This window comes from Chiloscyllium plagiosum, unplaced genomic scaffold, assembly GCF_037043375.1.
Source record: "Chiloscyllium plagiosum isolate Xiang-an unplaced genomic scaffold, Cpla_swu_hap1 HiC_scaffold_1, whole genome shotgun sequence".
In the NCBI taxonomy this organism is placed as follows: domain Eukaryota; kingdom Metazoa; phylum Chordata; class Chondrichthyes; order Orectolobiformes; family Hemiscylliidae; genus Chiloscyllium; species Chiloscyllium plagiosum.
This window is the reverse complement of record NW_028270139.1, coordinates 96203454-96218859: the sequence shown is the minus strand read 5'-3', so window position 1 is coordinate 96218859 and position 15406 is coordinate 96203454. Positions and strand designations below refer to the sequence as shown.

Genomic DNA, 15406 nt, shown 5'->3' with positions numbered 1-15406 from the left:
GGGCAATTTGCATGACCAATTCACCTGACCTGCTCAACTTTGGACTGTGGAGGAAACTGGAGCATACAGAGGAAACCCACACAGAGACGGGGAGAATGTGCGAACTCCACACAGGCAGTTGCCTGAAGCGGGAATTGAACCTGGGTCCCTGGCACGGTGAGGTTTGTAAGGGCAATAGTGCAGAGGTCCAGAGAAGAAGGATTAATATTATTTGATCATAAAGGCACTCTAAGGTGTAATTTGAAGTCACAGAAGGAGTGCTGAAGGCTAAGGTATACTCTTCTTGCTCTACATGGGATGTTGGACACAGTTCCAATGCCTGGGAACAGAACATGTGCAAGAACTGTCTCCAACTGCAGCTCCTGGAATGAGATATGTTATCGAGTTATAGTTATAGAGATGTACAAAACGGAAACAGACCCTTTAGTCCAACTCATCCATGCCGACTGGATATCCTAAATTAATCTAGTCCCATTTGTCAGCACTTAGTCTATATCCCTCTAAACCCTTCCTATTCATGTACCCAACGAGATGCGTTTTAAATGTTATAATTGCACCAGCCTTTAGCACTTCCTCCAGCAGCTCATTCTACACATGCACCACCTTTTGCGTGAAAACTTTACCCCTTAGGTCCCTTTTAAATCTTTCTCTCTCACCCTAAACCTATCCCCTCTAGCCCTGGAATCCCCCAATCCAGGAAAAATACCTTGTCTACTAACCCAATCAATGTCCCTAATGATTTTATAAGATCACCCCTCAGACTCCGACACTCCAGGGAAAACAGCTTCAGCCTTGTCTCAACACTACCAGTATTTCGTCCTAAATTAAATCATTCAAACTATCCTTTTCAACAACAAGCATAAGTAATTATACTGTTAGTTAATCTTCCACGGTTAGCAATGTATTTTAATAGAAGAACAATTAGACATAATATATAACAAAGGATAGAACTCAGATTTAGGAGAGACAGACCTGGGATATTCATATGCGCATGCTATTGAAGGTGGCAGGTCATCATGGAAAAGTGGTTGACAAGCATAGGAGATCCTAGGATTTAGAAACAGGTGCACACAAAGTCTGAAAACAAAGACTAAAAGCTGTGAAGAAATGTGTGGTAAAGTTGGAGAAAAGTTCGGGGGATAAAGCATCAGTTACAAGGATGGATTGAAGAAATTAGTTGGAGGGGTTGGTTCCCTTTGAGAAAAGACAGTTGACCTAAAATTTGAAAGAAGTATTAAAATCATAAAAATTCTGAACAGAATGGTTAAGGACAAACTATTCATGTTGTTGGAAGGGCTGAGAACCAGAGAACACCAATTTAAAAGGCCAACAGCAAAAATACTAAAGATGACACCAAAAATAGAAAACTTTTCTTTGCCAAGACACTGTATGATTAGGATCTGGAATGTATGAGAAAGTACAGTAGAGGTATTTTCAAAACATGACTTTTATTGTAAGTTAACAAATACTGGAAGCAAAAATATTTGTAGACCTTTAAGGAAAGGGTATGAGATCACCTTGCTCTTGCAGCAAAGTTGGCACAGCAGGCTGAATTGTCTCATGCACTGCTGACTGTTCTATAATTGATAAAACTTGGAGGATGCAATTATGTTGAAAAAATACAAACTTTAAGTTGGAGAAGCAACAGTGATGTGGCATGGAAGGGAATGCCAAACAATTTCTTTGCAAACTATGGAGCAGCTCTTATTGATTCAAAAAAAATAAGAGGCCATCCATTAAAACATTTTAACTATTAGCTTAAGTGTGGAGTAAATGGTCACAGGCCATTAATGCATTTTCAGCACCTGTGCAGGATTTTTAAACTTTATTAAGTAACAAAATACACTATCTGATCCTTCTGGTAATCAGCAGTCTACCCCAAAACACTAATCAATATTATATATTGGCCATATAAATGTTTGCTAAGCCTACTGATTTTTCTATTTTTTTTCTTAGCTTATAATATAACTAAGCAGAGGTAATTAAACACATCATAAAATGTGTTAATTTATGACAATCCCAAAAGCAAGCATTACAGGAAACTCAAAAGCTAGCATTGCATAAAGGTACCTTTATCTGCTTTGGGGCTTATTGCAGAATAAATTTGGCTCTGTTTCAGGAAACTATAAAAAAAAAATGTAGTTTTACAATTTAATAGCTAGTTAGAATTAAAATGAAATACGTGCAGCAGTGAGAGCTATGGGATAATATGCATAGACTTTTGAATATTTCAGTCCATCTCTGAATGTTCGACCTCTGAATAGAACTGCAGTATTTTGTTGAATTTTAAATCCCATGTTGAGTTTAATTTTGATTTTGAGACAGTGAATAGGAGTCGTACATCAACAATAAAGTTATGGACCAATAAATGAGTATCAAAATTTTCTATTCCAAAAAAAAAGCACAAAATCTGTCCTGGATTTCTTCTAAACAAGGTGAGAAAATAATATTGTGTGACTTCTCTATTAATACAATTAAACAAGCTTTGCACTCAATGTGTATTCTTTTATTGATCATAAGTATATAATACCATGTGTTTGGTGTACACGTCATACACACATATTAGAGACTTATAAAATTTAAAATATGCATATAGAGTCAGAGTCAGATGTAGAGCATGGAAACAGACCCTTCGGTCCGACCTGTCCATGCCGAACAGACCTGCCAGCACCCGGCCTATATCCCTCCAAACCCTTCCTATTGTACCCATCCAAATGCCTCTTAAATGTTGCAATTGTACCGGCCTCCACCACTTCCTCTGGCAGCTCATTCCATACACGTACCACCCTCTGCGTGAAAACGTTGCCCCTTAGGTCTCTTTTATATCTTTCCCCTCTCACCCTAAACCTATGCCCTCTAGTTCTGGAATCCCCCACCCCAGGGAAACGACTTTGTCTATTTATCCTATCCATGCCCCTCATAATTTTGTAAACCTCTATAAGGTCACCCCTCAGCCTCCAATGCTCCAGGGAAAACAGCCCCAGCCTGTTCAGCCTCTCCCTGTAGCTCAGATCCTCCAACCCTGGCAACATCCTTGTAAATCTTTTCTGAACCCTTTCAAGTTTCACAACATCTTTCCGATAGGAAGGAGACCAGAATTGCACGCAATATTCCAACAGTGGCCTAACAATGTCCTGTACTTTGGAATTTAGGTTGTAATCAACTTCTGCTTCGCTGCAAGATTTGAGATCCTCAGTTAAAAAAAAGCAACTTACCTGAACAATACGGATTGCTTCAAATGAGAAAAGTTGAAAAATTATTTGTGTGACTTTGTTGATCATTGTTAATGTTCCAAAAGGTTGTAATCCTCACAAAGTTGTCATGGAAGCTTTTGCATGGCAAACTGAAAAGTGAACGGAGGAGGAGGAAAAGTTCTCCCTGTGCAACTAAAGAGACATACACAGGCAAAGAGAAAGATTTGTGGGATATTTAAGTGCATAAAGATGATACTGCATTATTGAAAGAAATTGAGTCTGTATTAGGAGATAGTACACGAAGATTCCCCACCTTAATTCAGCACAAACAGCAAACACTTCAAAAAGCAACCAAATTGCCTGGAACTTATCCCATGTGCTTCTCAAATGCAAATTTAAAACTTAATCTACAGCACGGCAAACTATAAAAATTGACGACTGAAACTGCTCCCGCTTTTTTCATTCATCACCCTGTACTTACACTGGTTCCTAATTCCCCTGGTTAAGCAATGCCTACACATTATCATCTTTGTTTTGAGTATACTTGTTGGCCCTCTCCTCCCATCTCAGTTTTCCCCTCCAGCCTAAAGATAGGTGTGTGTGTGTGAGTGAGAGAGTGAGAGAGTGAGAGAGTGAGAGAGTGAGAGAGTGAGAGAGTGAGAGAGTGAGAGAGTGAGAGAGTGAGAGAGTGAGAGAGTGAGAGAGTGAGAGAGTGAGAGAGTGAGAGAGTGAGAGAGTGAGAGAGTGAGAGAGTGAGAGAGTGAGAGAGTGAGAGAGTGAGAGAGTGAGAGAGTGAGAGAGTGAGAGAGTGAGAGAGTGAGAGAGTGAGAGAGTGAGAGAGTGAGAGAGAGAGAGAGAGAGAGTGAGAGTGAGAGTGAGAGTGAGAGTGAGAGTGAGAGTGAGAGTGAGAGTGAGAGTGAGAGAGAGTGAGAGTGAGAGTGAGAGTGAGAGTGAGAGTGAGAGTGAGAGAGAGAGTGAGAGTGAGAGAGAGAGAGAGAGAGAGAGAGAGAGAGTGAGAGTGAGAGTGAGAGTGAGAGAGAGAGAGAGAGAGAGAGAGAGAGAGAGAGAGTGAGTGAGTGAGTGAGTGAGTGAGTGAGAGAGTGAGTGAGTGAGTGAGTGAGAGAGAGTGAGAGAGAGTGAGTGAGTGAGAGAGAGTGAGAGAGTGTGTGAGAGAGAGTGAGAGAGTGTGTGAGAGTGTGTGAGTGTGTGTGAGTGTGTGTGAGTGTGTGTGAGAGAGAGTGAGAGAGTGTGTGAGAGTGTGTGAGAGTGTGTGAGAGTGTGTGAGAGTGTGTGAGAGTGTGTGAGAGTGTGTGAGAGTGTGTGAGAGTGTGAGTGAGAGAGTGAGTGTGAGAGTGAGTGAGAGAGTGAGTGTGAGTGTGAGAGAGAGTGAGTGAGTGAGAGAAAGAAAGAGGAGAATGCGGCTTGGAAAGACACAGAGGTGGGAAAGTAAAATGATAATTACAGGAGGAACATTGGAATCATACAACTGATAAAAGTGCCAAAGATCCTTACCACATGATTACCATTAGATCCCTGGATCAGACAAAACACAAACACAGCTAAATTAAGATCTTCATTACTGATAACCCTTAACAAAAGGTTATTTTAAAGACTGAAATAAAGGAGCAATGGAATGAATATCGACTCAAGTGTCTAAAACCACCACATAATCAAGAAATAGTGTTAAAATAGCAGGAACCTAAACAAAGGGTTAACACCCACATTTTCAAAGAGGGAAGGATTTGAACAGTATATATAAGAAAACAACCAAGGAACTACAGATGCTGGAAATCAGAAAAAAATCAGAAATCTCTGGAAAAACTCAACAGGTTGGCAGCATCTATGGAGAGAAAAAAACATTAACATTTCAGGTCCACTGACCCTTCCTTAGATCTGATTATAGTTGGTACATATGCTGAAGATGGGAAGGGGGAGGGTGGAGATGGGCCCAGAGTCACACAGTTGGACAGCCAAAGGAGTGGGGCTGAAAATGTGTTGCTGGAAAAGCACAACAGGTCAGGCAGCATCCAAGGAGCAGAAGAATCGACGTTTTGGGCATGAGCCCTTCTTCAGGTGGGTTCATGCCCGAAACGTCGATTCTCCTGCTCCTTGGATGCTGCCTGACCTGCTGCGCTTTTTCAGCAACACATTTTCAGCTCTGATCTCCAGCATCTGCAGTCCTCACTTTCTCCCAGCCAAAGGAGTGGGTAAATGTCAGCCTGGGATAATGCATAGCTGCTAATGGAGACCATTAGTCGTTGATAATGGGTTGTTTGTGGTAGCAGCCCAAGTGGTGACAAGACCTAGTGTGAGAGAACTGGGGTAAGGAAGTGGGAGAAGGTGCTCAGGCCCTAAAATTATTGAACTCCATGCTCAATCCAGAAGGTTGCAGGCCTCTGAAGCGGAAAATGAAGTGCTGTTCTTCCAGCTTCCACTGAGCTTCGCTGGAGCACTGTAGCAAGCCCAAGTCAGAGGTGTTGGCCAGGATGCTGCCTGACCTGCTGTGCTTTTCCAGCAACACATTTTTCAGCTCTGATCTCCAGCATCTGCAGTCCTCACTTTATCCCAGGAAAACTGATGGTGTGTTGAAATGGCTCCCTTGTCAGCCTTGCACAGGGACCATCCCCTCTGAGACACCTTGGTGTACTTTTCCTCCACTCCCAACATTTCCCCACACTCTGATGATACCCTTCCATGTAATCGCAGAAGGTGTCAGACCTGTCTTTTACTTCCTCTCTCCTCACTATCCAAGGTGCTAGACACACCTTTCAGGTGAAGCACTTGGCTCAATCAAGTTTATTGTATTTGTTGCTCATAATGTGGTCTCCTGTTTATTGGGAAGACAAAGCACAAAACAGACTAAACACTTGCGTTCTGTTTGCAAAATTGACCGAGCATCTGATTGCCTGACATTTCAATATACCTCTGTGTTCTCTGGCCAACATCTCTGTCTCAGGCTTGCTGCAGTGCTCCAGCAAAACTCTGTGCAAGCTGGAAGAACACCACTTGAGAACCCTACAACCTTCAGGACTCAACATAGAATTCAATAATTTTCAGGCCTGAGCAAAAACAACCTGTTGTTAGCTACTAACAGTCCCCATTAGCAGCTGTTCATTCTCCCAGGCTGACCTTTACCCATGCCTTTTAGCTAACCAACTGTTTTTCTCTCTCACCTTGAGTCCCATCTCCACTTATTGGTTACCCCTAACCCCTCCTCCCATCCCATCTTCAGCACATATACCAATGTTTTCCTGCAATCAATTCTGAAAAGGGTCACTGGACCTGAAACATTGACTCCACTTTCTCTTCACAAATGCTGCCAAACCTGCTGAGTTTCTCCAGCTATACCTGTTTTTCTTTAGAGGGCTGAAGGCATTCTTTGCTGTAACCATTCCAGCTAGCATTTCTGGATCAAAATAAGTAACTTTTAGTGAACCCAAAAAAAGGTAAATTATTTCACATACTATTTTGCAAAACACAAGTGTTCACATCATAAAAATACACTGAATAAAGTTATGGTTTATTCATTTCTGCAGAATAAAAGAAATCAGCAGTGACTTTCTTGTGCTGTTTCACTTGGGCATTTTTTAAAACTTGAATGAGAGGCAAGCTTGGGCCAGAATAGTCAGCTCCCCAGCTCCCTGTACAAGATTAATTAAATTTCAATTCACAGACCTCATTTAGTTTAAAAACAACTTAAACCCGTATCTTATGGATATGCAGCCTTGTGACCTTAATGCTTGAACATTGGGTGCAGTATCACAATGGTTGTATTGAGAGATTTGTTCAGAGAATGTAAATTCCAATCCCAACACGATAGCCAAGAATGTGAATTCCATCATCATCAAAAAATGAAAAAAAATATACATGAATACAAACTACAGAATTATCCCAAAAACTCAACTGATCTACTGATGCCCAATGAGAAAACATACAAAGGAATCTCGATTATCCGGCATTCAATTATCTGCATATCGGATGATCCGGCAAGATCGCAATGTCCCGATGCTTGGCTAAAATATGTTATCTGGCACACGATTAACCAAATGAAATTCTCCCCGCCTGTGTCATTCGGATAATCGAGGCTCTCTGTAATTTGTCAACTGCATCAATCGATATGTGACTCCAAAGCCCACATTGATCTTGCTGACTCTCAACTATCCACTGAAGTGGCCTACCAAGAGTAAAATTTATATCATGCTGTTCTACAGTGGTTCACAAGACTCGCCATTGCCTGAATTAAGTTGCTTTGGCAGTAAATGAAAAGATGCATTTTGCATGTTCATTCAATGAAGATATGATGTTATGAATAGATGCAAATATGATAATTTGTAATCCATGTCTTACTTTCATGTCATACCCTGTGAATATTCAAAAGCATTAAAATCTAAAAGCAAATAGACACAAATTATACTTTTTTTTCAGGTATTCTTAGAATAACTGAAAATTATGGGGAAGGGCAGTATTATCTTCTGCCAACTTCTTGAACCAAGTTGCAGGAATCAGTCACCATGACCAGAGGATATGTTGGTCATGTTGAAGGGGAACAGTGTAATGTGGATTTGAGCCATGTCAGCATATTGTTTGGAATATCTGGGTAAGGGTAGGAGGGCGATCAAAGACTATTGTCAATGGCAAAGGATGGAGAAAAAAGGAAATGCTCCAAACATACTCTTATGAATTTCAAGATTCATGTGAAAATTACACTTGAAGCAAATCAATATTACTTACAACTGCAATAAATTCTCCATGGTTAAAATTCAATCGCTGTTTATTAAAAGCAGTTATGTCTACCATCATGTAACTGATTACTGCAACAGAACTTAAATTTGCCAGAATAGATTACATTAGATTACTTACAGTGTGGAAACAGGCCCTTCGGCCCAACAAGTCCACACCGCCCCGCCGAAGCGCAACCCACCCATACCCCTACATTTACCCCTTATCTAACACTATGGGCAATTTAGCATGGCCAATTCACCTGACCTGCACATCTTTGGACTGTGGGAGGAAACCGGAGCACCCGGAGGAAACCCACGCAGACACGGGGAGAACGTGCAAACTCCACACAATCAGTCGCCTGAGGCGGGAATTGAACCCGGGTCTCTGGCGCTGTGAGGCAACAATGCTAACCACTGTGCCACCGTGCCGCCCCGAATAGTAGGTAAACTTGAAAGAAGTTTGCTCACTTTGAATATTTTCATTATTTTACAGCAAGAAACAAATGACAAATTTAAATTGTGAAAATAAAAATTTTGGCCTACATATGTGACAGTACAAGTGATTAATATACTGTAAAATTTCCACCACTTATTGGTTAAACCATTGTAGTTTGATGTAATAGTAGGAGTCACATGCGTTGGGGTATACTCTAACTGAGTCTTTTCACGATAAGCATGGAAGTAAAACATACTTTAACTTTCAGCCAATTCTTCGACAAATACTCAGACTGACAACAAAGAAGAAGAAACAGCCTGAGGAATATTGGGGATTACATTTGGTGGAGCATTGACTAATGTAGATTTGACTATGAATTATTTTAACTGCATTTAAGTCACTGAATGACTTGCACTTTAAAGGAGATCAAACTATTAATCATTTAATTTTCAAAACTTAATATAGCAAAAATGATCATGTTCCCAGCCAAAATAATTACAACTGCATTAAGTCCTAGAAAAATTATGGCATGGTCATTTATTAAACCTACCTCTTGCAAAGAACGTGCTGCTGGCTTGTCTTGGTGGTTGGCTAATATTAAAAATGGCAAAGTGCACAGCTGTGGATGTTGAAGAGCTGAATGCAATTCATTCCGTGCAGTTTCCAGATCATCTTCAGATGATGCACTGTCTAGCACAAATACAACCCCTTGAGATCCTTGGTAGTATCGACTCCAGTATTTGCGTATATTGTCTGCGCCTTAAGATAATTAGATGATAATTAAAAACTATTCAAAGCAAATGAACCTTTTTAAGAGGAAAGTTATTTTGAAAAATAACAATCATCTCATTAAATAAATATGGCATTTTCAAAAAAATGGAATTTTGGAGAAAGTAAAATTATTTTATAATTGAGTGCAGTTCTTTTTTAGATAAGTCAAGCATTTTAATATCTGGTTTTGGATTACGAGGTGGAATTCAGAAAAATCTCAATTCTCACAGCATGTGATCCCAAATGCCCATTCATTTCTCTTATGTTTATTGTTGCATTTTTAAAAAAGCAAGAATAATTTTAATGTTATTTTAGTTCAAACTGCTCATTAGTATCTATCCATCAAATCCCAATTTGTTCAAAAAAAATTTCACTCAATTGGATAATTCAAATTTAAGAATATGCTAATGCTTCCTAAATAATAGAACTAGAAAACAACAAATCACATTACATAAAACATGATTCCCCTATTGAAATTCATCCTACACCCAATTCAGCCAGAAGGGCCATGGGATGTTACATGTCAGCATATTCCCAGGGATTTCCAATATCAAATATGCCTCTCTTCAGCCAATTCAATTCACTCCATGTGATATTGACAAATGGCTGGAGTAGCGGATACTGCTATGAGCACTGACAACATTCCAGCAACAGTAGAGAAGATCTCTGCTCTGGAACGAGCTACACCACTAGCTACACAGTTGCAGTACAATATAACTCTGGCACTTGCCTCAATGTGGAAAACTGCACAGAAATTTCCGGCTACAAAAATCCAAGGCAGCTTAATTACTTCTCCAGTCTACTATCAATCATCAGTAAAGTGATGAAAGGAGTCCTCAACAGTTCTATGAAGTGGCACCTGCTTGGCAATAACCTGGTCACTGATGCTCATGTCGGGTTCTGACAGGGCCACCCAGCTCTTAACCTTATTACAGACTTAGCCCAAACACAGGCAAACAAAATGAATTCCAGAGGTGAGGAGAGTACGACTGCACTTGACATGAAGGCAGCCCCGCACTGGCTGGAGTCATACCTTGCACAAAGAGGAGTAGGCCATTTGGCCTTTTGAAATGGTTCCACGTTCAGGGAAAGCATGGCTGATCTCGTTGTGGTCTCAATTAAACGTCTCTGCATCTGTTAACCCTTGATTCTCAAAAAAATCTAACTCTGCCTTGAATAGACTCAATGACTTCCACTTCTTTCAGAAAAGAGAATGCTGCAGACTAATAGACTAAGAAAAAAATCCCATCTTAAAAGCAAAACTTCGTATTCTTAAACTCTGTCTTTAGCTCTAGTCTTTTCTGCAAGAGAAACATTCTCAGAATCCATTATGTAAAATTCTCTCAGAATCTTGCATGTTTCAAAAAGATTACTGCTCATTCTTCAAAACTCCGGCTTTCGAAGAAATATAGTTCAATCTTTCTTTAAATAGCTCTTCTTTCCAGAAATGAATTGTGAAAATCATCTGAACTGTTTCTAGTGCCAGGATACAAGTACTCCAGAAGTGGTCTCTCCAAGGCTCTGTATAACTGCAGGAAAACTTCTTTGAAACAAATTCCCTTACAGTAAATTACAACATTGTATTTGCCTTCCTAATCACTTGCTGTACTTGTACACAAATGTTTTGTGATTCACAGACCAGGACACTCCTTGTACCTAGATTTCTCCAACTCTCTTGGGGAAAGTGACAGCCTAGTGATATTATTACAAGACTGTTAATCCAGATAATGTTCTAAGGATCTGGGTTGAATAATTTGGTGGAATTTGAATCCAATTAAAAGAAACTGTAATTAACAGTCTAATGATGAAACTGTTGCTGGTTGTCTGAAATTCACTAACATCCTTTAGGGAAGCTAACTTACCTGGCCTGGTCTGCATGTGTGACTCCAGACCCATAGCACTATGACTGATTCTGAAACTACCCTTGCAAATAGGGATCGACAATAAATGCTGTCCTAGCTAGTGACGCCCACATCCCATGCATGAATCATAAAAAAGGAAGATGAATATGAAATTTGGTGGTCAATCACCTCAGTCGCAGGACATCACTGCAGGAGTTCACAAAGTAAATTTTTTTTTAAAAATCAAACTGTTCAAACATGTTACTACTTCTGGAACAGATGGGACTTGAGCCCAGGCCTCCTTACCTGGAGGTACAGACACAACCACAAAATTCAGCTGCTTCACAAATCATAGAATCCCTTTATTGTGGAAGCAAGCCATTAAACCAATCAAATCCACACCGACTTTCTGAAGACCATTCCACAGACCTACCCTATTCTTGTAATCCTGCATTTCCCATGGCTAATCCACCTAACCTTCAAATCCCTGGACACTATGGCCAACGTGGTATGGCCAATCTACATAAACTGCATGTCTTTCGATGGTGGGAGGAAACTGGTGCACCCAGACGAAACCTGGGCAGACACGGTGAGAATGTACAAACTCCACACAGTTGCCAAAGTGTGGATTCGAACCAGAGTCCTGGTACTGTAATGCAGCAGTGCTAACCACTGAGCGACCGTGCCGCAAACGACATTCCTTGAACCACAAAGTTTGAAGTAGGAATGTTAACTGATCATACAAATTGTGGCAACATCATTCACAACTCCTCACATACTGATGCACCCATGTCTGCATGCAATGAGATCTGAATAATCTTCAGCCTTTCATGCCACACAAATGGCAGATAATGACCACCACCAATAGAAGAAAACCTAAACCAAAAGCAGTTTGAAGGAACGGTCACTGGACCTGAAACGTTAAGTCTGCTTTCTTTCCACAGATGCCGTCAAACCTGCTGAGTTTATCCAACAATTTCTGTTTTTGTTTCTAATTTCCAAGCATCTGCAATTATTTCGATTTTTATTTAAAAGAGCATTTCTGATGTTCAATGGTCAACGTGGTTGGTACCATTGGCCAGAAACTGAACTGCAGCGTACATACACATAATGTGGCCACAAGAGAAGGTCAAAATGTTGGAAATTATACTATGAGTAACTTGTCTCCCATCACCCCAAAGCCTTTACATCATGAATAGGGCTCATGTGGAAAGTATCCCATCATACTCCTGACTTGTCTAGACGGGTGCAGTTCAACATTCAAGCAGCTTAATACCATCCAGGACAAAGCAGTCAACCTGATCACCAGCTCATCCACCACATTCAATTACTTCATTATTACAGTGCAATGAGTTAACCCAGGAGGTAATCCAACAATGTTAAGGACAAAATGCGTTGGACCTACTCACTAACATCCCTCAATAGCACCTTTGAACTCCACAAACATTTCTACATTGGAGGACAAGAGCAACAGGTTCATGGGAACACCAATACTTGAAAATTCCCCTCCTAGAACTTGGAACTACATCACCATTTCTTTGCTGTTGCTGGGTCAAAACCCTTCTTAAAAGCACATTGGGAACATCTATGCCCTTCCTCCCTTTGCTACAGAAAAAGAGAACATACAATTTTATTAATAATATTAGCTATATTTCTGTCAATAAAATGATCAAATCTATTAACTTAGAGAAAACTATCTATAGGAGAAGAACTTTTCCAGAATAGGCAAAATCCAAATGTTTATATTTTTGAGCGTAAAGCTTATGCACTGAGACAAAAGTTGGTACAGCAAATTGGATCATATCCAACAATAAGTATGCTTGAATCAACTAGGAGAATCAGAGAAAACCTTTTTTTCTTAGTTTGGAAATTCTCAAATCAGTTTACATTGTCACGAAGATCTCAAATGGTTCAGAAACACCCATCGTAAAACTTTTTCTTATTCCCTGGAAAAGTATTCTTTTAAGTTTTAAGGTGAAATGTTAGAGACACAGCAGCTTAACCTGAATACAAGTGCCCAGGACTGATAATAGATGAGGAATGCCATGTGACTCAAATAGTCAGAAAGAACCATAAAAGGATCTTCATAGTAGCATTTTGATTGTTAATTTGTCTACACCACATGAAAAGAAAACTTCCAGACAGAAAATGCTCAAAATCCACAAGCCAAGCTATATCAGTGCACAGTTACCCTTTTACGTCAATGACTCTTCATAAAAACTATTATTTCAGATTTTCAGCATCTGTGTCATTTTGCTTCTCAAACTTATGTCCCTTCTGTTTACTTTCAAATAGATGCATTTACTGCTGCAATTCAGTTAACTTAAACTTATTTTATTTATTCCTTTGTGGGATATAGGCATCACTGGCTGGGCCAGCATTTATTGTCCATCCCTGGTTGCCCTTCAGAAGGGGGTGGTGAGCTGCCTTCTTGAACCGCTGCAGTACACCTGCTGTGTGTTGACCCACAATGCCACTAGGGAGGCAATTTCATGATTTTGACCCAGCGACTGTGAAGGAATGGTGATATATTTCCAAGTCAGGATGATGAGTGTCTTGGAGTAGAACATGAAGGTGGTGGTGTTCCCATATATCTGCTGCCCTTGTCCTTCGGGATGCAAGTGGTCGTCGTTTTGGAAGGTGCTGTCTGATGACCTTCAGTGAATTTCTCCAGTGCATCTCATAGATAGTACACATTTCTGCTACTGAGCAGTGGTCGACGAGAGAGTAGATGCTTGTGGATGCAGCACCGATCAAGCAGGCTACTTTGTCCTGGATGGTGTCAAGCTTCTTCAGTGTTGTTGGAGCTGCAAGTGCATTACACTCCTGACTTGTGCCTTGTAGATAGTGGACACACTTTAGCGAGTCAGGAGGTGAGTTACTCGCTGCAGTATTCCTAGCCTCTGACTTGCTCTTGTAGCCACGGTATTTAAGTGGCGAGTCCAGTTTAGTTTCTGGTCAATGATAACCCCCATGATGTTGATAGTGGGGGATGCAATGTCCCCTTTTTTTGAAGCAGAGAAGTGCTATTATCCTCTCTGACAACTTCCAATCTAGTTTTAACAGAGCTGAAGATATACAAGGCATAATTTCAAGAGCTGATCAGATACAATTTATTTACAATTCAATAATATCATTGCTCTCTTTCAGGATATATAGCTGAAAACTGAAAAGTTGATTTTTAAAAATCAGACATTAACTAGCAATGTTTACTTGAGTGTCACGAGTTCAATTTTAATGTTTTTTTTTAAGTGTACCTGGCATGATTGCTATCTTTCTGACTTGTGACCACACTCCATGCCACAAAGCTGCCTGAGGTCTACATTAGCAAGCACCCAATCACCAAGCCACAAACTGCTTGCTTCAGCTGCCATAGCATCCACACAACTCAAATATCTTGTCGGAGGCCAGCCATAAACAAGCTTAACAGTTACCTGTCCAAACACTTGAGAGGAACAAGCCATCCACAACTCTCACAGAATGGGAGACAGAGCGCAAGAGAGAGAGCCTGAATGAGAGCGCGAGAGAGAGCGCGCGTGAGATAAAGAAGGAATTTAGTCTATTCAATACAGAATTTCTCTTAGAATGCAAGTTGACATGCTTACATGCATGTTTTCTGCTAATTCAAGCCCTATGGAACCCAATCTGTTTGAACATAGATTCCTTCACGGAATTAAAAGTTATTTCACTTAAAGTTCAGATTTTCAGGAATAAAACCTCAAATTCAATTGAGAAGTTCCAATATGACACACTGATAGAGCTGGCAATATTAAGGTGCCAGCAGTGATCATCTGGGAAATACAACAACATAAAGCCTCTTCTACATCCAAAGTTTAGGCCTGACTTGATACTGCATGAAAACAAAGTAACATTCCTTCTTCTGAAACGGAGTGTTGCTAAATCATTTAAAAAAAAGTCAAAACAACATGGCCCAAATATTCCAATAACCAGAAAGTTGGTCAAGTATAAACACTGGGGTTATGCATCAGGCTCATGTGGAATTCTTCATTCAGCAGATTGAGTGGGAATTGCCCAGGAAATTGAATTTTCTAATGGACAATAACCCCGGAAACCCCAACCCATTCCTGGTTTGACAATGTACACCCGACCCTATCACTTTATGACACTGGCGGCAAGTGTCATAAAGTGATAGGTCTTGGCCTGCTTTGTGCTCATGATTTTGGAATCATGGACAGACAAATCGCCTGCAGCCAATGGCCAATTTTAAAGATAGGTATTTTTACAGATTTAATCTGTTCAAATGGCAGTCAGAATATGAGTCATTGTTTTCTAACAGAAGTACAGGCGATGTAATAATGAACTAAATTTCTGTTAGGCCACAGTTAAAAATGCAAAGCTTAGTCAAGGTGTTGTGATACAGAAAGGTTGGTTATGTTCACCACAATTGTACCAGAGAAGGGAACTACAAGAGGTTCTCCTATA

At 40.3% G+C, this 15406-nt stretch overlaps 1 protein-coding gene across 3 annotated transcripts in view; it reads right to left on the bottom strand.

Annotated features, from left to right (window-relative positions):
* The window catches only part of arl15b (ARF like GTPase 15b), a 301390-nt gene that overhangs the window by 141630 nt on the left and 144354 nt on the right, over positions 1–15406 (bottom strand). For all 3 annotated transcript variants that reach the window (XM_043688467.2, XM_043688457.2, XM_087989200.1), the window contains exon 4: positions 8902–9110. In XM_043688467.2, coding sequence (XP_043544402.1) covers positions 8902–9110 — 209 coding nt within the window. The remainder of the gene's footprint in view (positions 1–8901; positions 9111–15406) is intronic.